General features: G+C 49.6%; 1 protein-coding gene across 9 annotated transcripts; it reads left to right on the top strand.

Annotated features, from left to right (window-relative positions):
• The first annotated feature begins 329 nt into the window (after window positions 1-329).
• On the top strand, window positions 330-21,776 carry clasp2 (cytoplasmic linker associated protein 2). 9 transcript variants are annotated; one of them, XM_049750304.1, is made up of 44 exons: window positions 330-1,114; window positions 2,765-2,843; window positions 3,451-3,554; window positions 3,991-4,082; window positions 4,886-4,961; window positions 5,565-5,662; window positions 6,853-6,923; window positions 9,698-9,829; window positions 10,027-10,100; window positions 10,187-10,279; window positions 10,363-10,508; window positions 10,572-10,707; window positions 10,787-10,857; window positions 10,922-10,981; window positions 11,116-11,193; window positions 11,277-11,444; window positions 11,534-11,574; window positions 11,787-11,948; window positions 12,315-12,338; window positions 12,582-12,683; window positions 12,810-12,836; window positions 13,800-13,826; window positions 14,228-14,401; window positions 14,621-14,665; window positions 15,248-15,355; window positions 15,525-15,587; window positions 15,996-16,102; window positions 16,179-16,202; window positions 16,448-16,603; window positions 16,676-16,767; window positions 16,848-16,911; window positions 17,488-17,547; window positions 17,762-17,764; window positions 17,870-18,033; window positions 18,104-18,182; window positions 18,969-19,112; window positions 19,187-19,330; window positions 19,405-19,511; window positions 19,579-19,892; window positions 20,001-20,194; window positions 20,301-20,429; window positions 20,586-20,792; window positions 20,877-20,993; window positions 21,091-21,776. In XM_049750304.1, exons 1-44 carry the CDS (start codon window positions 917-919, stop codon window positions 21,166-21,168), a joined length of 4,632 nt encoding a protein of 1,543 aa, XP_049606261.1. In that variant the 5' UTR covers window positions 330-916; the 3' UTR covers window positions 21,169-21,776. The 9 variants fall into 9 exon arrangements, with proteins under 9 accessions (XP_049606261.1, XP_049606265.1, XP_049606264.1 ...); XM_049750308.1 differs by lacking the exons at window positions 12,810-12,836; window positions 13,800-13,826; window positions 14,621-14,665; window positions 15,525-15,587; window positions 17,488-17,547 and having other exon boundaries at window positions 12,564-12,683; XM_049750307.1 differs by lacking the exons at window positions 12,810-12,836; window positions 13,800-13,826; window positions 14,621-14,665; window positions 16,179-16,202; window positions 17,488-17,547 and having other exon boundaries at window positions 12,564-12,683.
• Window positions 21,777-21,912: the final 136 nt, after the last annotated feature.

Genomic DNA, 21,912 nt, shown 5'->3' with positions numbered 1-21,912 from the left:
CATTTCATAGATTGAGTAAATTCACACGTACCCTGTCTCGATTTTAAAGATACTTAATACAAAAATTGCGGCGAGCCAAGCTGTCACATTTTCAAATGACCAATAGACGGCAGCAACGATCCACCCAGATTGCTGACACGCTATCACAATAATTGAGTTGCTCAATTTAACATTGATGCTCCACGAAACAAATTAATTTCAGTATTTATAGCAAAGAACCAGGAATTCCCTTGTGTTTTTTGGTTTAACTATTGAAGCAGCTCTCTGTACAACGTTTAATTCAGGCATCATGCGGGGCAACTGTGCGGCGTCCAAGGACCCCGTCGGTTAGCTTGCTACCTAACCGAAGAGGACCGCTCGGCGGCAGACGTCCATCGGCATATATGCGCTTGTTTCCCGGCGGCGCACAGCCACAGCTTCTGCGCGGCCCGAAACAACGTTGGCTCACGTTCATTCCCCGTGAGAGAGGAGCGAAAACTTCCCCGACCTTAAAGACCCAACCGAGGGGCATTTGTGGATACTTTTACAGCCTCCTTTTTGCGACAAAGTGGGAATCCCTGACGCTAAAGGCCCGAAGCTAACCGAATTAGCTGGCTGCTAGTTGATGTTTTCGCGCAAGGATTTTTGAAAATCACCGACTTTGCACACGTTTTGCGGACGTTTTGAATATCTTGAGGTGTCTGGTAAAGGTTTTGTGATCTTCTATGTAAGGTTTTTGTTGGAAGGAGACACAGGGATGACTCCAAAGCCAAGTTGTCAACAAGAGCTCGCGGCGGACTAATTGATGGTCGCAAACATCCAAGACAGGGCAGTCCTCACCGCGTAGACCACCGACACATCTGCAGGACTATATTAACCGACCAGGGGTCTTCTTTCCAGCTGACATTTTTTTTTAACCCCGTCCAACTCCCCCGAGATGGAGGACCGCGACAATATGGAGTACTTCTACCAGCAGGTGCTGCAGAAGGATGTCACCCGCCGGTTGCAGGTCGGCCAGGACCTCATCGACTACCTGAGCGACCCTTCTCGCTCGCCTGATGTGGAGCAGGACAAAGCCCGGCTCGACAAGACCGTCGACGAGCTCACCGGTTGGGTCAACTCCAGCAATTTCAAGGTAAAAGGAAAGAAGTGTCTAACTTTGATCCAGGGTGCATTATTTTCCTTACATCACTATCAAAACCAACACAATTAAGGGGATTTATGCAATAGGAAAGTGGACCAGTCCTTATAAAGCACCCCCCCCCCCCCCCAGTGCATCACATGCTCCTCTCATCACTCATTGCTGGAAAAAAAAACAGTGATATGCGTCCTGTTTTGGACAAACATTGTTCACTGGGGTCTCATTTTCCATTAGTGGTATGAATTAAACATGATTTCATGCTTTTGACGGAACCCATTGTCAGGATGCAGACACCCCCCCCCCCTCCTCTGTATAGGATGGGGGAGGTGTCATGGGAGAACTCCATCCTCGCGGCGCTTTCTGTGTCCCTCTTGATGCTGACTTGGCATCCACTTTATGTGCCATATCAAGTGGAAAAACCCCCAACTAAAACTGGAAAAATGAATCATTTTGCCAGAATCAACACTCCCATCCTGACCGCCAGTCAAAACATTCCCCAATCTCGTTTTAACTCGATAAATGACATCTGCACTGATTTGCTTAGAACAATGTTTCATGGGGTCAACGGACAAATCATTTTCAATGGGTAAAATTGGCTCACGTTCATGTTGACAAATGGAAATCCCATTTAGCCTTTTGGCTGTTTCGCCCCAAGTTGGGAGGAAGCGCAAGAAGACATTTGAGGAAATGAAAAATGGTTCAAAATGAGAACTTGTGTTTCTGTTCAACAAAGCGTTCCAGTGGAAAAATCGTGTCGTACAGCTTCTGGTGAGAGAATACATAATCCGTCACTCTAGCTGTTGGACACGCCTTCCACCTCAGACTCGACAGTAACCGCAGACTCGGCTAAAAACACGAGAGGCGATGAAAAGTGACGAGGGCGGATTGGACATTTATCGGAGGACGAGGCGACTGTCACCTCTGGCTGTCAAGATGGCGTGAGAGCCCATGTTTGCACTCGGGGCTGATCCATGTTGGGATGCAAGGTCACTGTCCACATGTGACAACGCTAGTCTGCATTAAACAGTCGCTAATCTCGCTATCATGCTAATAAAGTTAATAAAGCAAGTGAGAGCATTATGGTTTTGGTGAGCAGCTGTTGTTTTACGTCACGACGGAATCGGATTACGCAAGCTGGCAAACATTTGCACGATTAAAGCACAAAGTGGTCTCTCTGGACTTTTTGTGTGGACCCCCCCCAACTCAGATTCTGCTCACCAATTAGCAAACTAAGCCGACGTACGTCGCCTGCACAAAGAGGCCATTGACCCGACAAAATATTCCAGCATTCCTCAAGATTTTTTTTTAATCACGATTGTGTGTGTAAATATTTGGACTGTAGACCTCATCAACCCGCTTACCTGCTTCAAGGGGGCTTTTGACTAAAATAGGCAAGGGGTTTCTGCGTTCAGCCCACTGAAGTTTTTAGAGTCACGATGGCTCACTCAATGCCAAGACAAGCATTCCGCCCCGTGTGTGCGGATGGGATCCCCATAAAAAAAGTGCAATGGTGGAAAAAGTCGACTGCGCCACGCCAGATGGGAAAGCAACCCCCCCCCCCACTCGGCCCCTCCTCCACATGTGGCTGATTTAAAATAAATGGCTTGAATGTTCACTGATGAGTTTTTCTGTTTGTTTTGACAGGTGGCGCTGTTGGGCATCGACATCTGCTCTGCTTTCGTGGACCGCCTTGGCGAGCGCTTTCGGGGTCACCTGGGCACAGGTAAGCGAGCCACTGCGCCCAAATCCGTGTCATTTAATTCACACAATCAAGTTAACATCGTGAGTGAAAAAGTCTTTGGGTCTCGTTTTGTTTCGATCACAACAATTCATGGACTTTTGCTGTCAGTGCCTGTCAAGATTCCTCGCCGTCTGTGTCGGCCACCCCGGCGCCTGTCATAAACAGTCGTTCCGCCGTGTCACTTTTATTTCTGTTTTCTCAAAAGCTTGACACCTCCCATCCCCTGTCGTTTGTCTCTCCGCAATCGCTCCCAAACACCGGCTTGGCACACTAAGAGGTTGACATCATCCGGTGCAACTAAGTGCTTCGTATTGATCTTGAAAAACATTTGCTGGGTTCGTTTTACCGACGTTGGCTGAAAAAGAAGCGATTAAACAATCGGAGTGTGTGCCTTTTAAGCCCGTGATGCAACACAACAAGGCTTTTAAAGCTCTCATTATTTGTCTTTGTCGTCATGACAACTCACTGTTATGCAAGCACATGGACAGCAAAAGCAGGGATGACGTCGTCTCGCTTCACAACACGCCTACTCACTGTCATCTGCAAGATGTCCACTTGGGGCCACTCCTCATTGTTTTTCCTCTCGCAGTCCTGCCAGCCCTGGTGGACCGGCTGGGGGACAGCAAGGACCAGGTCCGGGAGAACAGCCAAGCGCTCATCCTTCGCTGCATGGAGCAGTCGGCCTCGCCCATGGTAAAGCTCTCGTTCGGCAAGCGCCCACATGAAGACGAACGCTCCAACTGACTCATTTGCAGAAGCCGTAAATCATTTAAATCAACAACATCTTCCGACCACTAACTGAATGTATTGGGTAAAAAGTGACCGAATGGTGGATTAGAATCTATTTTAAAAGGCATTTGAATATTACGACAGTGTTGGTCATTTGTTGCATTTAGCTGTTATATTTTATGATCTTCAAGGAAATCATTTTGATGATATATAAAAAAAAAAAAAAAAAGCATCACCGAGCGCTTTAGCGCCCTCTTTTGGCCTCCCCTGGTCGCGTCACATTAGTTTGCATCTCCTGGTCATATGCGCTGCCAATTGTCACCAATGTGCGGCCGCTCTCTTAATCTTCTCAGAGACCGGCCGCAATTCTTTGCTCATTGCGCTCTCGCTGTCCCTGCAGTACGTTTGGGAAAGACTGGTGCCCGCCTTCAAACACAAGAACTTCCGCAGCCGAGAAGGACTCTGCCTTTGCCTCAGTGCCACGCTCAGCTCGTAAGTTTGATTTTTTTTTTTTTTTTTTTTTTAATCACTTCTTGGGACAAATAGCATGATGTACTTGCCCCAAAGTTATGTTGAAAGTATGTCATGTTCCGTGGGCTCGCGTAGCGTCACCCTCTGGGATGAATCCTTTTAGTTTCTACATAAAAAAAAAAAAAAAATCCATTTTACAAAAGCCTGCCGCCGATTAACAACCACTGGAGTCCTTACACGATCTCCTGGCCTAAATTGCCAAACATAACATCACCACCACCCCCGCCTCCGCTTAGAGACACTTTGACCACAAAGGCAGAAACTTGCTGAGGCAGCATATTCTCACCATTTCTTGTATTTTATATCTCAGCTACTCACACTAAGCGCCGCCACATGATACTGCTGCCCTGCGTTACTCGAGCTGCTGCGCCACGCCAGTCATCATTGGCAGACAGCGGCGAACGAGTCATGGATGCTTCACAAAGAAAAGCGTTTTCTTCTTGGCGCTCAATGTGAAGCACAGAGAAACGCTTTGCAGATGTTTCTCACTAACTGTGTCACTTCACAGATGGAACACAGCGGCCTAGTAGAGTGGAGCCGCCAACGCTAGCGCCTTTATGCTAATAGTTAGCGGCGGCGTGCTAGCTGTCCAGAGAGCACCGTAAATCACTCGATGGGTTTATACCATTCTGATGACAAATAGGTCAAAATATGCAAACGTCATTTAAAAATGTAATAATAAATATTGAAATGGAAAAATGTGACAATGTTATGAAAAATGAGCAAACGTTTTATTTCTGACATCGCCATTGTGTGTGTTGCAGGTATGGCGCCCAGACGTTGAGCCTGAGCAAGATTGTTCCTCATCTGTGCACTCTGACGGCGGACCAGAACCCTCAGGTCAGAGTGACAAAATGCCATGATGAGCGTTATTAGCACCGAGTTGCGCATTTTTTTTGGGGGGGGGGGGGGGGGGGGGTGTGTCTTACCAGTCCTTTTAGCCCCAAAGCTGAAATCTGTTGCCGTCATCTACCCGGTGATAATCCACCCGCGCTCTGTCCCTACCAATCAGCGTCGTGGACGCCCGCCCCCCACTTGCCCCTTTGCAACGACATCCAGCCGTCCAATCGCGGCCGTGCAATAAAACCAGTAAAGGTTCCCTGCAGGGTTTGCTTTCTAATGTGTTTTCCTCACAAGTGCACTTAAGGATGCAAGACTAAAAACAAAGATTGCAAGTGACATAAACAAAAGCCGAATGAAGGTCATGTACAAAAACCTCACAATCACACTGTACACATTTTTTGTCTACAAAAAAAATATATTTTTTAACTCTTGACTAAAAAGATCCAGAGTATTATGGGCGTCATCTTGAAACTTTGACAACCTCCTCGTTTCATTTCAATGACTTTCTACCAGGCTCTGCAGTGCTCCTGTTTTGGTTAGCAAAGTATTCACCAGCATGTCCGCTTGCCAACGCTAACCGCTCTGAATTGCTCTGTGCAGGTACGAGAGGCCTCCATCACAACCATAGTGGATATTTACCGTCACGTCGGCGAGAGGGTACGAGTCGACTTGGCGAAGAGAGGACTGCCTGCCACGCGGTCAGTTGTTTTCTCACAAGCACACACAAACGAGCGAGCACGAACCGTTCGCTCGGTCCCAGGCCATGCCATGCGCCACTCTGCCCTTCACAGAGACGCTTTTTGTCCCGAGCACAATGCTGACTGTCGCTGGTCGGGTTGGAGGAAAGGGCGGGGTGGGGGGGTGACATGTGTCCTTTAGTCACCCTGCTTACACGGAGAGATGCATGACTTTAAAAACGAAATGACACAGAAAAAGTGCGAGGACAAACAGTGTCAACTCTCAACTCATGCCGGGTTGAAGTTCCGCTGACGCTATCACGGATCAACTTGAAAAGCTTTGCATCAGATAAGGCCGAGAACGAGGACACTGCATCTTGCATTTTGAGCTTGTGTTGGAATCGGGAGTTGTCAATGCTCGTTTGGGGGGGGGGGATTGGGGCTCATTTTGAGAACTTGTTCACATCTGCCAAACTGCTGCTTGTTGTCAAGTTGGCTGCCAAGTTTGCCGCAGACACGGATCACCGTTAGGCTGTCTGTAAATGTGGATTTCGGGATGAGGCAAACGTGAAGAAGGCACACGGGGTGAGGCGAGACACACATGGCTCTCCAGCCCCTCCCCCCTCTGTGTGCGTGCGTGTGTGTGGGGAGGTTATGTAAAGGGTAAGGCGATCTGCTGGCTGCTTATCACACGCACAAACCTTGGCTTGACTGTGCACCCCCCTAGCGTGATTGACATATCCAGAACGTATGTAGAACAGTAGGTGGTGCTTTGTTGCGTGTACGCTTGGCCCCCCCCCCCCCCCCCCCCCCCCCATCCCCTCGCGTCCCCCCTCCCTTCGGAGAGCCACTGCACCATGTTGGATACAAAGAGCTGAAGAACGGAGCGAGTCACCGGCTCGGCGCCCGACGGGGGGAATTTCGGAGCGCAAATCGGGAGCCCGTCCTCTGTTTGGCATTTGAATATGCAAACGCAAGGAGGTGGAATCCATTTCGCGCGTCGGAACACAAGCGGTGGGACGAGCGCACCTCAGCCCCAGGCGTGTTGTGTTTCTATTTTTGTCATACATGTGCAAGCCGGCGGGGCGCCGTCCATCTTGTGTTGTCGACACACCCACCACGAGAGACCCTCACGTGCGATGCCGAGAGAAGCAAGAATAACAAACGGATCTGTTTCCCCGGATTTAACCTTCCTTCTCTTCTCGCTCCAGGTTGCAGACCATCTTCGCTCGCTTTGATGAAGCTCTGAATTCGGGCAACATGGCTCTCAGCCCCAGTCACGGTCAGTGTCTCATTTTATTTACTTGGCTGGGCGACGCCCACCATCTTGTTGAGTCATGTCATGTCAGAGAGATTTTCCTCTTGTCATGTGTGTGCGTGTCTGTGTGTGTGTGTGTGGGGGGGGGGGGGCTTGACAATGTGCTCTTGTGATTGTGTCGCCCAACTGCCATGTAATCGGACCTAACAGGATTAATGGTTTTATGTGTGTGCGCAGCAGTACAGTGCGTGACCTTTCCTTTGTCCAAGTATAAATAGAATCCACGTTCAGTTTTTATTTTATTGTTTTTATTTATTCACAACTATTTGGTTATATTTTTTATATATTAACACAACAATTTTAGGTCTTTTTTTTTTTTTTTTTGTTAGACAGCAAAACTTGAATACTTCTGCGTATTTCAAACGTCAAATTTGTTCGCCGAATGAATTACATCCATGTTCCAGAGTTGTCAGCGTCTATATCGCAGCCGTCCGCTTGTTTACTCGCAGCGGCTGTTTTTGAAGATGCCGTCGCCGGTGGCAACTGGACGGAGACGGGGGGGGGGCAGGCAGAGTGTTTACTTTGAACTCGGGCAGCTGCGTGGCTGCATATCGGCTCGCTCGGGTATTAACCGGCACGTGCGTCCAAATCGTTAGAATCCAGCAGTACTGTACCGCACACCTTTGTTGAGGTAACGAGCTGAACCTGACGAGATAACGCCGTCATCGCCCTCTTCGAAAAAAGAAGTTGACCGAGATCTCGTCACTTAGCCAGCCAGTCAGTCAGTCGGGTCGCCGCTTCTTCCGCCTGTCACCTCCTCGCCCCCATTCAGCATGACGGATGCCGAAGGGAAGGAGGGCACGACAACGACGGAGGCGGCCCGGATTCGAGCAAGCTCCAGCCATGGCTTTTGGGAAAGATGGCGGCCGTAAGCGCGTCTTGGGTAATCCCAGCCGGCTGCGTTGTCGCTGGCACCCGGACAAAAGATGGCCATGGTGCGCTTTTACACAAAAATCCGCTTAAGCTCACCACTAAAGTGGTGCCATATTTATATGATTACAATTGTGCCGTGTTGTATGAAAAGAAAAAGGATTTTCCGTTACGCTTCTTTTGCAGGATTTCTGCCACTGCGTGTGTGTGTGTTAGTAGAGTTGAATATTATTTATCGCCTTCCATGAAAGATTGATAGATTTGACGGATCTTTGGAAGAATTTGAAGATAACCACAATTTCTTTCAAAAATAAAAGCAGTGATCGTCACAATATAAATTTCCATGCTATAAAACCTCCGGATTTTATCGCCGCCTTTAAACCTTAAATCGCTTTCTGGAAAATAGCTTGGTTGTTGTTATTCAGAAAAAGTCAGTCTTGAGTCTTTTTTTTTTTTTTTTTTCTGAAATGATAGCTGTCAGGCCACAAAAAACAAAAACAAATCGGCGTACAAGCCAAACACATTTGTCGCCTTGCAAAGTAGCATCTTTCCTGGCCTGCATACTTTTGATGTTGACACCAACTTAGCTTACTTCGCGTCCACAGCACACACACACACACACACACACACATACATTTGCAGACAATCTCTTTGTGCTCCAATGCCTCAGCAGCGCTGCGAACGGAAAGCGTGACCCCGTTTCCAAGGCCGGGCGGGTTGCCAGGGGAAATCTGTGCTCTGAATATTACGCTTTATTCCCCGTCGCCCTCAAATGATACCTGTCTGTCTGTCTGTCTATTTGTCTGTCACTATGAATCCAGGCTCATATTTTGTTGGGAGCGAGCAGGCAATGCTATTTTTCTTCTTGTGTTGATTGCGATGCATCCATTTTGGGTCTTTCAGAACAACGCATCCTTGTGATCGCAGCCGCTTATTAGTTTCACTGTGATCTCACACGTCACCACGGCAACCGTGTGTGTGTGTGTGTGTGTGTGTGTGTGTGTGTGTGCTTGTTGCCTGGTCCTTGCTCATCCTTACCACCCCCTCATTTCCTGTCTTTTTTTTCTTCGCCCTTTGTCAATAATTGTGGACGAGGGTCTGATGTGAGGAGAAAAGCCAGCAATTTTTTTTTTCTTTAAACATAAAATGGGCACCCACATAATTGTGTCACTCTTTGTCATTTGTTATTAAACAACCCTCCCCTCAAATCTTACGTGGAGACTGTTGCCTGTTGTGTGCTGTCAATGCTAATGAGGTTAGCTTAAATAGAAATTGACAGAAACCCTGTTAAAATTCCCTGCGTGCATTCACGGGTGCTGCCTCCGCACTGGCTGCAACGGGATGATGTCACCTCTCATCCCATTGGCTGTTCAAATGCTGGCCGAGAGTGAAGGGAGGGGACCGGGAGAGCGAGATGAGGGAAAGAAAATGCCGGTGCTCACAGGGGCGGACGGCTTCTCCTTTTGGGGGGCCGCGTTGCCGTTAGCCCGGCGTTTTTTTTGACGAGAGGGTCTGGCAGAAGAGGGGGCACCTGCCAGCGTGCCCACCTCCCTCCAGAATGAGGAAACTGATCTGTCAGCGCATCTGTGACTGTGAGTGTGGAGGCGGACCCGGGCGTTGTTTGCTTGCTCCTTTGAGGTTTTCGTGTGCAGGTCAGCTAATGAATGAGCAAAGGTGCCGGCGGCTTCGGTGCGTTTGTCGTCCTCCGTCTTCATTGTCACATGATTCCGGGCCAGCTAGCCCGATAACCGCCATCGTTTGTGTTATTGTTGCAATCGTGTCACTGTCAAAATGGAGCCATTGATTTTTAATATCAACATGCATGAAGATGCGAGAAGACAAACTAACTGCTTTGGCCGTCCCCGCAGATCGAAGTTTCGACGATGACGACAGTGTGGATGGGAACCGCTCGTCATCCTCGGGGTTCAAAGTCCCCAAAGTCCCGAAGAAGACTGCCGAGCCGGCGGCGGCCCGACGGCCCAGTGCTACCGGAAAGCTAGGTTAGCATGCCGCTCCTTTTGAAATACGACGCTTTCATTAGCTTTGACAATCAAGCGCCTTCCAACTGTTCTTCTTCCATGTAATTATTGTGCCCATATAGAATTGATCAAATGCTAACATGCCATGGATTGCTAAAGATTATTCCTCTTGAGCGCTTACCGGAATGCTAACGTGCTAACACCCGGTGACATTGCAGTGTCCAAAGAAACCGCCGGGGCTATGGACGAAGACAACTTTGTCAAAGCCTTCACAGATGTCCCAACTGTCCAGGTACATTGACATCTTCTCAAAAGAAGTAAAAAAAACTTGTAGACCTCGTTTGGGTTTTTAATTCTTAAAACAAACTCTTCTTTTAGATCTACTCCAGCAGAGATCTGGAGGACAACCTCAACAATATCCGGGAGATCTGCTCCGATGACAAGCATGACTGGGACCAGCGGGCCAACGCCGTAAGGAATCGCCATCGCTGTTTGCCGACCCCACGTTTATTCTGGGGGTTGTTTTTGAAGGCGTTTAATTTTCATGTCATCAGATGAAGAAGATCCGCTCCCTGCTGGTGGCCGGCGCCACCTCCTACGACTGCTTCTATCAGCACCTCCGCCTCTTGGACGGCGCCTTCAAGCTCTCGGCGAAGGATCTCCGATCCCAAGTGGTCCGGGAGGCCTGCATCACCGTGGCGTAGGTCTCACTCACCTTGTTCGATGTTATCGCAAAATCTGAAGATGGCATCTGCACACGTAGACATCTCTCCTCCGTGCTGGGCAACAAATTTGACCACGGCGCCGAGGCCATCGTCCCCGTCCTCTTCAACCTCATCCCCAACTGTGCCAAAGTCATGGCCACCTCTGGCGTGTCAGCCATTCGAATCATTATAAAGGTACGTCAAATCGAAAAAAGACACTCCAAAAATACAAAACCGGTTCTAAAATTGTCACTTTGTCGCCCGTTTCTTCCAGCACACTCACGTCCCGCGACTGATCCCCTTGATCACCAGTAACTGCACGTCTAAGTCGGTGGCCGTTCGGAGGTGAGACCACGTCAAGGTACTTGACCAAAATGACTTGAGCCTAATCCAAAATGGTGCTCACCAGGCGCTGTTATGACTTCCTGGACCTTCTGCTTCAAGAGTGGCAGACACATTCGCTAGAGAGGTGAGGGGGGGGAGCCACATGGGCAAAAGTTTTGGGACACCTCGCCAGCTCACACAGGATTTGGAAAATTTTTACTTTGCTGTATTATAAGCAGGATTATTTTTACATAATTGACTCACAACCCTCCATTGCAGGCACACGGCTGTTTTAGTGGAAAGCATCAAGAAGGGAATTCGAGACGCCGACTCAGAGGCGCGCGTCGAAGCCCGCAAGTAAGCCACGCTCGGAAATGTTTTGGTTCGAGGAAACCCGAGTCCTCATCATGTCATCAACTCTTTACCCGCTTCTGCTTCAGGGCGTACTGGGGTCTGAGGAACCACTTCCCGGGCGAGGCGGACGCGCTTTACAACTCTCTGGAGTCGTCGTACCAGCGCACCCTGCAGTCGTGCCTGAAAAGTTCGGGCAGCGTGGCCTCGCTGCCTCAGAGCGACCGCTCGTCGTCGTCGTCGCAGGAGAGCCTCAAGTAAAGCGGAAAATACATTTGAGCAAAAATTCTTTAAATGGTACAAAAATCTTTGCTTGCTTAAAATGAATATTCTCTTGCTTGCACAGTCGGCCGCTGTCTTCGAAATGGTCGGCAGCTCCGGGCCGAGGTGAGTCCACACAAATATTCGCAGATGCAACACACACGTAACGCGCACACACACACGGAGAACATCATCCTTTCATTGTCACGCTCTTTTACATCCCATCTATTTATTTTCGTACGGTGATTCCTGCACGTGTTTGGATTTTTTTTTTTTTTTGTCATGACCTTCCCCCCCCACTGCTCCCTCCCTCCCCACCCCGGCCGGCACCACAACAGTCTGTGCGGGTTCAAAAGGCAGCGGGTCGTTGTCGGCGGCCTCCCTGCAGCGCTCCCGCAGCGACGTGGACGTGAACGCCGCCGCCGTGGCCAAGCAGCGGCACGCGGCGCCGACGCCAAAGGGGCCCAGCCGCCTGCCCCCCGGCTCCTACGCCTCACTGGGTAAGGGTGGCTGTCAATCAAGGCGGCGGCCAATCGGAGAGCAGCCTGGGGACGACGCGAGGGCTCCTCGTTTGCTGTTGTTTCCTCCATTTCCTGACGCTTGTGCTTTGCATGCCACGCGGTTGGAATCATTCGTGCGTTCCTGCTCCCCGAGTCGCTAAATGCAGATTTCAGTGTTTCAGTGCATGTTTGAACATCTATGACACGATCTCCACCAAAGTTACTAACTCGCACTTCTCCTTTCTCTTCTCCACTTTTGGGCTTTCATTCCTTTCATGTTTTTTCTCCCTTGCGTTCACTTTTTTTTTTTCAATTCTTCCTCCTTTCCTCGTTTCTTTTCCATCCTCCTCCCTCGCTCCTGTAAAGATGATGCCTCTGATAAAACGGATGGTAAGATCATCTCTTTCTCCTTCCGCCTCTTCTTCCCTTCACCCACTCAAACTCCCTTTGTGTGACTGCACAGCGCCGCCTGCTGTTAATTATTCACACTTGCGTCCTAATTCACATCATTGCCCTGAATTACAATCGGGGCTCGGAAACGTTGTTTGTCACATTAATTCCATCCGTGCTAACGCTAAGCGTAATCTGTCCATGTTGGCACGTGTGTGATTCAAGCGTGCTGCCTCCTTGCAGGTCGCGTGCGGACCAAGCAGCCCTTGACGGCCGCCAGCAGCGTCTCCGCCCAGGTGGACTCGAGGGGACGCAGCCGCACCAAAATGGTCTCCCAGTCGCAACGTACGTCACCTCCGTCACGGCGCATCTCTCAAAGTGTGAAAGTGGCAGCGTGTGTGTGTGTTTTTGGTGGGGTCACTTTTTGTATCTGTTAGCCTCACGGCAGTGGCCATGTTTTTGTGCCTTCAGGTTCCGACGAATCCGATTGCACACCAGGTATTTTGTGAGAGTGGGTGTCGGATACACAATGTCAAAATGTGTGTGTCTTGCTGTGTGTGGGAATAGTGGCCCACACGCTAAGCTCTCATTCAGGTGTTTTTGTGCAAACAAGAGTGGTTTATTTTTTTATTTTTATATCAATTCAGTGGAACCTCTGAGGTCCCATAAGAAACTAATCTTAATAGTCATAACTTTTTCTGTTCATATGGATTAAGATAGGTTAGGGTTAAAGGTAAGGTTAGGTAAGGTTAAACCACCATTTTTTTTTTTTTTAATTTGAAAAAAGTAGATGCCAAGTATGTTATCTTATTTTTTTTTAGATTTTTTTTCTCTACTTTTATGTTTGCTTCTGGTTATTTAGAGAATTTTTGCATGTTAACCATGTTTTTTTATCTTATTTTATTTTTTTCTTAAAATTTTTTTCTACATTTATGTTTGCTTCTGGTTTTTTAGAGAAGTTTTGTAATAGGTCAACCACTACTCGTTGATTTTTTTTTTTTTAACAGCAATTTTTTTTTTACATATTTTTGCGCATTTCACTTTAGAGGTTCCACTCTGTTTGTGCGTGTGGTTTTTTTTGCATGCAATGTTTCACCACCGAGCTTCGGTGCGGAACACACAAACATGGTTCCAAACTCTCCGAGCAGCTTTAGCCAGTTAGCCAAACGGACCAACTGGACCGTCCGCTCATCGTGCATGTACAAGTGTATTTTTTTTCTCATGGTGTGGACCAGCTTCGCTTCGATGTCCCGACACGCACCACTCGCCCTCCTCCTCCCATCCAGCTCTACCATTTCGTGGCCTTCTCATTGTTATTCTTATGAAATTCAACCGTACCACGGAGGCGCGTTCTGAGCATTTCCCATCTTGTGTTCCAACCTCATCATTCACCTTAGTTTAATCTGCTGTCCCCCCCCCCCCCCCCCCCCTTCCCCTCCCTCGCCCCCTTCCGCGGCTCAGGATCTCAGTCTGCTACCCCCGCTGGTGGTAAGAGCCTTAATGCCTCCTTGTTGTCCTTATTAGCCACTTTTCTACCAAGCATTGATAGTCACCTCAAGCTCGTCCTCTTCCTCACAACCCGGCCAATGCATGCTGGGGTGCTCGTAGGGATCACTTACCACTGGGCAAATCGGGGTGGCAAAAGTGAAACATTATTCACCAGGTGCTTTAAGAATCCACTTCTGAACAAATTATGCATTCTGTTGCTAACCAAAACAGCAGCCTAAATTTGTGGCGGAATGCCTTGTGTGTGTCTGTGTGGCAACCGTCCTCATTTGTCTGTTTTCCTGGCTGACGAAAAGTTGGCTTGCACTCGTGGCGTGATGGGCACATGACTATCAGTATTATTGATTTGCGTTCACCTAACTCGATGTCCTTTCCTCCTAAAGCGGGAAGCCGCAGCGGCTCGCCCGGCCGCGTGCTGACCACCACTGCGCTCAGCACCATGAGCTCGTCGGCCCACCGAGTGCTACCAGGGACCGCCGGGGACGGGCGCAGGAGGAGCCGCATCCCTCGAAGCCAGGGCTGTTCCAGAGATTCTTCTCCCACCCGCTTGTCAGTCGGTGAGTGCCAGAAACAATTCTTTTTTTTTTTTTTTTTTTTTTTTTTTTTAATAGCTAATATGGCCGTTGTATTCCCAGCGTGAGCATTATTCAGACTAAAATCTCAAGTCAAATCCGTCCAAAAAGAAAAAAAAACATCTTTTCTGGGATCTCAAAAGTTTGCACACCCTCCCGCTCCCTGTCTGCCCTCCTTTCTCTTTCCACCTCCCGCTTCACCAGCTCCCTCCAGCTTGAGTTCCGTCTACAACGGCGCCAGCAGAGGAGGTAAGGCTGTACCCCGGAACCGCCTCTCCCACCCCGCTCACCGTCTAAGCCTTATTATCCGCCATCTCGATTCAATCTCTAACGCCGCATGATCCTCGCGTCTCCGTTTTAACGAATGAGCCTTCCGCTCGACGTCGTTTCATCTTCATCTCTGCGATTAAGCCGGCAATTAACCGACTGGCTGGACATCTACTGAGGTGCAATCAAGCACTGCCTCCCTCCCTCTCTCCTCCCTTTCTTCCTTGCCGCCATCACTTCAATTCATCTCACTTCCTTTGTCCCCTGTTCGCGACGGCCAAAAGCAATTATGCAGGATGAACGTGTTCTTCAATGTGAGCACGGAAAACTTTTCCAGAGATCAATAGCGAATCAAAAACTGACAAAAGCAAGGAAGAAAGTCCTCCTTTGGAATTGCTAGCCTGATCTCGTCGAAAGTTGACGCGTGCTCACATTCCTTCCTTCATGTGTGTCACATTTTCCTCCGCCTCCTTTTTTCCTCACATTTGTCCTCTCTTTCTCTCTCTTTGTCTTTCACACTCATCTCCCTCTTTTTTGCCGCACTCTCGATCCCCCTCGGCTCAGCCCGGGGCAGCCGCATCCCCCGGCCCAGTATGAGTCAGGGCTGCAGCCGAGAGGCCAGCAGGGAAAGCAGCCGGGACACCAGCCCCGTACGCTCCTTCACGCCCCTCGGTGAGTAGCGGTAGCCGGCCCCCCGATTGCCCCGCCCCGGAGGATTGACAGCAAAACAACCCAAATCACTTGCACGTTTTTTTTACCCACTCAACGCCGTTAGCATGGAGCAGCGTAGTGGGGGGGCTAATGTAAATTGTGTGTGTGTGCGTTTGAATCTGGGTTGCAGCCACGCGGAGCTACTCTCGCTCCACGGGAGCTCTCCACACACCCGACGCTTTCGGGGCCGCAGGTGAAGGCTGAGTACTTGCACTTGTTTTCCGTACCGCAAGCAAGCGGTCAGCCTTGATTTCACATCTTTTTCTTTTGGTTGCTCCTCAACTTTTCTGTTTTCCTCTTCTTGCCTTTTTTTTTTTGGTTCATTTTTGCATTTAGGATGGCAGCGCCTTCCAGCGGAATCGCATGTTTCCTTCCCATCATGTTACAAGCAGTGTCCCGTTTTTCTTTCAGTTGCTTTTTGTCCTGAAATGTCATCTAACCAATCACAACATCAGCTTACAGTTTGATCATGGATGAGTTGTCCCCGACGCCATTTTTTTTTTTTTTTTTTTTTTTAAATCAAAGCATGCAAGCCCTTCTTCCTCAATCGCTCCTGTTTTTTTTTTTGTACTCATCTTCCTCTTGTCTGCCTTCTAAATAGGCTCCAGCTTCGGCATGGGTCAATCCAGCCGCCTGTCGTCCTCGGTCAGCGGCATGAGGGTCCTCAACACCGGCTCAGACGTGGAAGAGGCGCTGGCGGACGCCCTGGTAGGAAAGCCAGAATCTTGCTTGCCTGTGTGCGTGGAAACTAACCCTGCCTCTACCTCTTGTTCAATGCTGTCAGCTGTTGGGAGACATACGATCTAAGGTCAGCCTCTTTTTCCCCTGCCTTGTACTTTTAGTCCTGTCTGGTCTTGCCTTGTCTTGTGTGTGTGCGACTCAGAAGACCGCTATCAGTACCTGGAACGTTTATTTCTTGGCCGTCTTTTTTTCCCAGAAAGGTTACTGTGCCTCATTGATGTTTATTAGCAGCGTGAGGTCACACAGGAGGAAAGCGGCTGATTCCAGCTTCATTTGCCGCATTTGTATTTTTTTTTTTTATATGTGTCGCAGAAGAAGCCGGCGCGGCGGCGCTACGAGAACTACAGCATGTATTCGGACGACGATGCCAACAGCGACGCGTCCAGCGCCTGCTCGGAGCGATCCTACAGCTCCAGGAACGGCGGCGCCATCCCTACCTACATGAGGCAGACGGAAGACGTGGCCGAGGTTAGTTTGTGTGTATGGAAGAGCGTCAAAATTCAAATGAGCGTTGCGTCTGATATTTTGTGGACTGTCCAGGTGCTGAACCGCTGCGCCAGTGCCAACTGGTCCGAAAGGAAGGAAGGTCTACTGGGCCTCCAGGCCCTCCTGAAGAATCAGCGCACTCTCAGGTGCGCACAATATCGTGACACCGGAACCACCACTTCAACATTCCTCCAGTTCCATTTTTACGATCAATTTTAATTTGCAGCCGCGTGGAGCTGAAGAGGCTGTGTGAGATCTTCACTCGCATGTTTGCCGACCCGCACAGCAAGGTAAGGATGCTTTGCATGCGGGTGTGCATGTCACAAACACGCAATCGTCACGTCATTTTTTTTCTCCCGCCATTCTTCACTGTACCGGATTCTGCCTCCCCCCCAAAAAATTGAGGAGACCACAGCAGCACCCCCCCCTTCCCATTATGGAACGGCAACCTTCACAACTGGTGTTTGAGGCTCCGAATGTTTTTTTTTCTCCATTTTGTGTGTAGTCAACATTTATTTTGACACTTTCAAACACTGGGTCAATTTGACCCGCAGCAGAAGAGGCGGGTTAATCACTAAGGATGCATGACGCACACATGAACACACAAACCGGCATGAAGACTCTTGTAACGGCATGCCACGCCTGAGTGTGCGCGTGACCTCACTGGACGGACCGTCGCTGGCCACGTTGGCTTCTTCTTCCTCTTTCAAAATTGTAGAGAACTACTTAGGCTGCTTTTTTTTATAACCAGCTTCACTGCGCTCCCTCTAACTCGCATGGGTCCCTTTTCCTGCCCTGCCTCCCTTTTTTTTTTTTTTTGCCCCTTGGATTTTTTTTGACCTTTTGATGATTTCAATGAATTTCAGCGAGACTCCGGCAGGGTGTACGGCACGGCAGAATCCGGTATAAGCTCAGCTTCCTTCAAGGTACCGCATCCCACCCCCTCCCATCTCATTCTGCCATTTTTTTTTTTTTTTTTTTTGTGTGTGGTTACTTCTTGGCATTTCCTCCGTGCAAAGCGTCCCATTTCCAGACGTTAGAGTCTGCAAGGTTGTCTCTTTTGAATTCTAAGCAGTGTGTCTTTTGTGTTTCTCATCCATGCTGCTGCTGCTGTTGTGGTCGCTCCTCGGAACTCCACAGAGAGTAAGTGTGTTTGTTCTCCTCATTCAGATTGGATGGTGACTGAGTACTGGTTTCCATGATGGGTGCGGTGGGGGAAAGGACCTCATCTTAACTGTGCGTTTTCAGGTTTTCAGCATGTTCCTGGAGACCTTGGTGGACTTCATCCTGGTCCACAAGGACGACCTTCAGGACTGGTTGTTCGTGTTGCTCACCCAGCTGCTGAAGAAGATGGGCGCCGACCTGCTGGGCTCGGTGCAAGCCAAGGTCCAGAGGGCGCTGGACGTGACGCGGTTCGTGGAGAAAACACACGCACATTAGTTAGCACCCCAGCGCTTATTTGAAAGCATCTTGTCCCCACAGAGAGTCCTTCCCCAACGACCTCCAGTTCACCATCCTCATGAGGTTCACCGTGGACCAAACGCAGACCCCCAACCTCAAGGTAATCCACTACGATGTCTGCTGGCGGTAACCATTGTAACACGTGTCGCAAACTCGCTTTAAGGAGGTTCTTTCAGGTATCACATTTGCACTTCCGCCTTTCTTGCTACGTTTCTCGCTCGGCACATTAATTGACGTACGGGAGCATGCCATTTTCCTTATGCGACGTGTTTGAGAAAATAAGAGTCAATGCAGCTCTGTATTAACTCTCAGCCTCAGTACATTGAAAGTTTCCACCTGGCACAGACAACACGGCGCCCTCTCATCCCACCCTCCTCTTCCAAACTTCCTCCCGTTCCTTCCCTCCCTCCTTCCTTCCCTCCTCACTGACTTGATGCCGTGCTTCTCCTCTTTCTCTCTGAAGCCTGTGCGGAGCTCGTGTTGCGGGCGCGGCGGGGGAGGGTCCGGGGTAAAATTGTTTCCCCCCAGGGCGCGGCGCCACGCCTGCTCGCTAGACGAGCAGGCCGCCGCCTGGAGTCGCTCCTGCCAGGTCAGTGCGCTCCGGGGGGGAGCAACAGTGTGCCGCGCCAAAATCATTAAGGGGGCACGTGTGGCCTTCCTACTGCACTTAAGAAACATGAAGTTGACTTTTTTTTTTTTTTTTTTACCCCCCATTGTGTGTTGGTGGGTCATGTTGCAAAACATGAAACGCTAACTCCATGTTTGATTTCTATTGAAGTGATTTTGTCAGACCGTGTCTTTGATTTCCAGAGCCGCCGCTGTGGTTGAACGTGATTTCATGGCCTCGTAAGCTAAATGTTTGCATCATTGTGATATGTCGCGGCAGGTGAAGGTGGCCATTCTGCGGTACATCGAGACCCTGACGCTGCAGATGGAGGCTCCTGACTTTGTCAACTCCAGCGAGACTCGGCTGGCCGTCTCGCGCATTATCACTTGGACCACCGACCCCAAGAGCTCGGATGTCAGAAAGGTGCCCGGGACTCTCCGCCTTGGGACGTTTTGCGCCGCCGCTGTCATACGTGATGCGTGTTTGTGGCGTCGCAGGCGGCCCAGGCGGTGCTGATCGCCCTCTTCCAGCTCAACACGCCCGAGTTCACCATGCTGCTGGCAGCGCTGCCCAAGACCTTCCAGGACGGAGCCACCAAGCTGCTCCAGAACCACCTGAAGAACACGGGCAACGTGGCCCAGGTACGACGCCGTGCCGCGCCAGACTAGGCTTTGCTACATCCCAAATCTGACATAGGTCTGTTACCTCCTCCCAGGCCACGATAGGCAGTCCGCTGGCCCGACACACCCCTCGCTCTCCAGCCAGTTGGTCCAGCCCGGTGACGTCCCCCACCAACACATCGCAGAACACCCCGTCACCAAGGTAACACACACCTTGCATCTACTTCTCAAAAACAGCAAATGTGACTTGCTTGTGTGGCGGTCGGCAGTGCATTCGACTACGACACGGAGAACATGAACTCGGAGGACATCTACAGCTCTTTGAAGGGCGTCACCGAAGCCATCCAGAACTTCAGCGTGCGCAGCCAAGAAGACATGAACGACCAGCTCCAGGAGGGCGGCAGCGCCGGGGTGGACGGCCCCGTCGACGGCGGACGCACAGCTCTGGACAACAAAACTTCTCTTCTCAACACGCCCCTGCTCTCCTCCAGCCCCCGGGGTGCCCGCAAGCTCCTCTCAGACTCTCCGTACAAACCCAGCCGCAAAGACGGCAGCATGGATGACATGGAGCGGCTCACGGATGGTAAAAGGGGTGGGAAGAATTTCACTTAATTGGACCCTGGTTCAAATTGAAGCATTCTGATCCAGGAAAGTGTTTACATACATTGACATCGGTTTTGCTTGTCGGCAGAAGGCGGCATGGACCAGTCGGAGCTGATGGGCGACTTGCTGAAGGAGCTGTCTAATCACAATGAGCGTGTGGAGGAGCGCAAGGCGGCACTCAGTGAGCTGTTCAAGCTCATCCATGACAACACGCTGCAAGTGTGGGATGAGCATTTCAAGACCATCTTGCTGCTGCTGCTGGAGACCATGAGCGACAGAGAGGTACGGCCCAGCTCAGCTTTTGACCAGGTTGCATTTGGTTTGCCAAGGGACACAGATCAAATTATCTGGCACTAACCCTGAGAAATGATGCGTAATCCCCCTCCAGCCTGTGATCCGCACGTTGGCTCTACGGGTCCTGCGGGAGATTCTCAACAAGCAGCCGTGGAGGTTCAAGAACTACGCTGAGCTCACCATCATGAAGGCTCTGGAGGCGCACAAAGATCCCCACAAGGAGGTAAACGAGCCGTGTACAGAGGACCCCGTTTGTGTGCTGTTCCTCATGCACTACTGCAAGTCTAAATTTGGACATGCCTGGATATTGTACAAACCCATTAATGTTGGCAAGACAGAACAGAGCAACGCTACAATTGTCATTGGTGTGTTGGTACAGGTGGCACGGGCGGCCGAGGAGACAGCGGCCATGCTGGCGCTGTCCATCAGCCCCGAGCAGTGCATCAAGGTCCTGTGCCCCATCATCCAGTCGGCCGACTACCCCATCAACCTGGCCGCTATTAAGATGCAGACCAAAGTGGTGGAAAGGATCCCCCGCGACGGCCTCGGAGGACTGCTGCCCGAGATCGTGCCGGGACTCATACAGGTAGTAACAAGGGAACGGCGGAATATTTGTTTAAAAAGACCAAATGCGTGAAAACACAATCACGTGATTGTGGGTGCTCAACAGGGTTATGACAACTCGGAGAGCAGCGTGAGGAAGGCCTGCGTCTTCTGTTTGGTGGCCATCTACGCCGTCATCGGCGAGGACCTCAAGCCGCACCTCAGCCAGCTCTCCAGCAGCAAGGTGAGACGGGAACCGAGGAGAAGATGAGACTCGAGTGGCTCATCAAATTAATTTTGTTGACAAAAATATAAATATCTATATTTTTTTGTACTTTCAGTTGAAGCTGCTGAACTTGTACATCAAGCGCGCCCAATCGGGCTCCAGCGGCAGCGAACCGCCATCAGATGGCCTATAGTGGAAACAGCGCCCTCCTGTGGCATACAGTTGGAAACACCTGTCACTCAAGGATGATGAAAAAAACGTCCGTCCCATACCCACCTCCTCATTGGCTTAAATGACCAATTGAAGCTCACTTTTTATTTTGATTAGGATTGAGTCCAAAAGGTGCTGACCGGCAGAAAAGATAAAAGTCATAAGCGGTACACAAGCAGACGTGCTTGGCTATGCATGACTCGCCGTTTATTGTTTATTTTTTGGGTTCTTTTATCCCAGTCCTAATTTTTTTTTTTTTTTTTAAACGAATGTGAACAAAATGTCCGCCCCTTTCAAAATGATGGCAATGTGGATATGTCTTACATATGAAAAAAGAAATATCCCAAATAGTCCTTCATGGGGGTGTGCACATTTTACTTATTTTTCACTTTCTTTCCCCAGCCTTGCTCTCTTTACTCTTGTAGATTATTTTTTTTCTTTTACAGACTCAAACATGTCACTTTGTCTTTTTGCAGTCATGTAACCTTTTAGTTTGTCTGTTGTCCTATTCCGCTTTGCGTCCTCTCCACCCACGTTCTGTGTATTTCCAAAGCCGTGCTTACAAACACAATAAAGAACTTGTACAGATGATCGTTTTGTTCTGTTCTTTTGCAGCAACAAGTTTAATAGAAATGATTATTCATTCCAGAAATTACAAATACACATTTTGAAATGTGATAATTTGTCAATTTCTGGTAACAAAATGGAGGTAGTCAAGTTACTTGTC

This window comes from Syngnathus scovelli, chromosome 19, assembly GCF_024217435.2.
Source record: "Syngnathus scovelli strain Florida chromosome 19, RoL_Ssco_1.2, whole genome shotgun sequence".
NCBI lineage: Eukaryota > Metazoa > Chordata > Actinopteri > Syngnathiformes > Syngnathidae > Syngnathus > Syngnathus scovelli.
The sequence above is the reverse complement of the archived record's forward strand: the minus strand, read 5'-3'. Positions and strand labels throughout refer to the sequence as shown.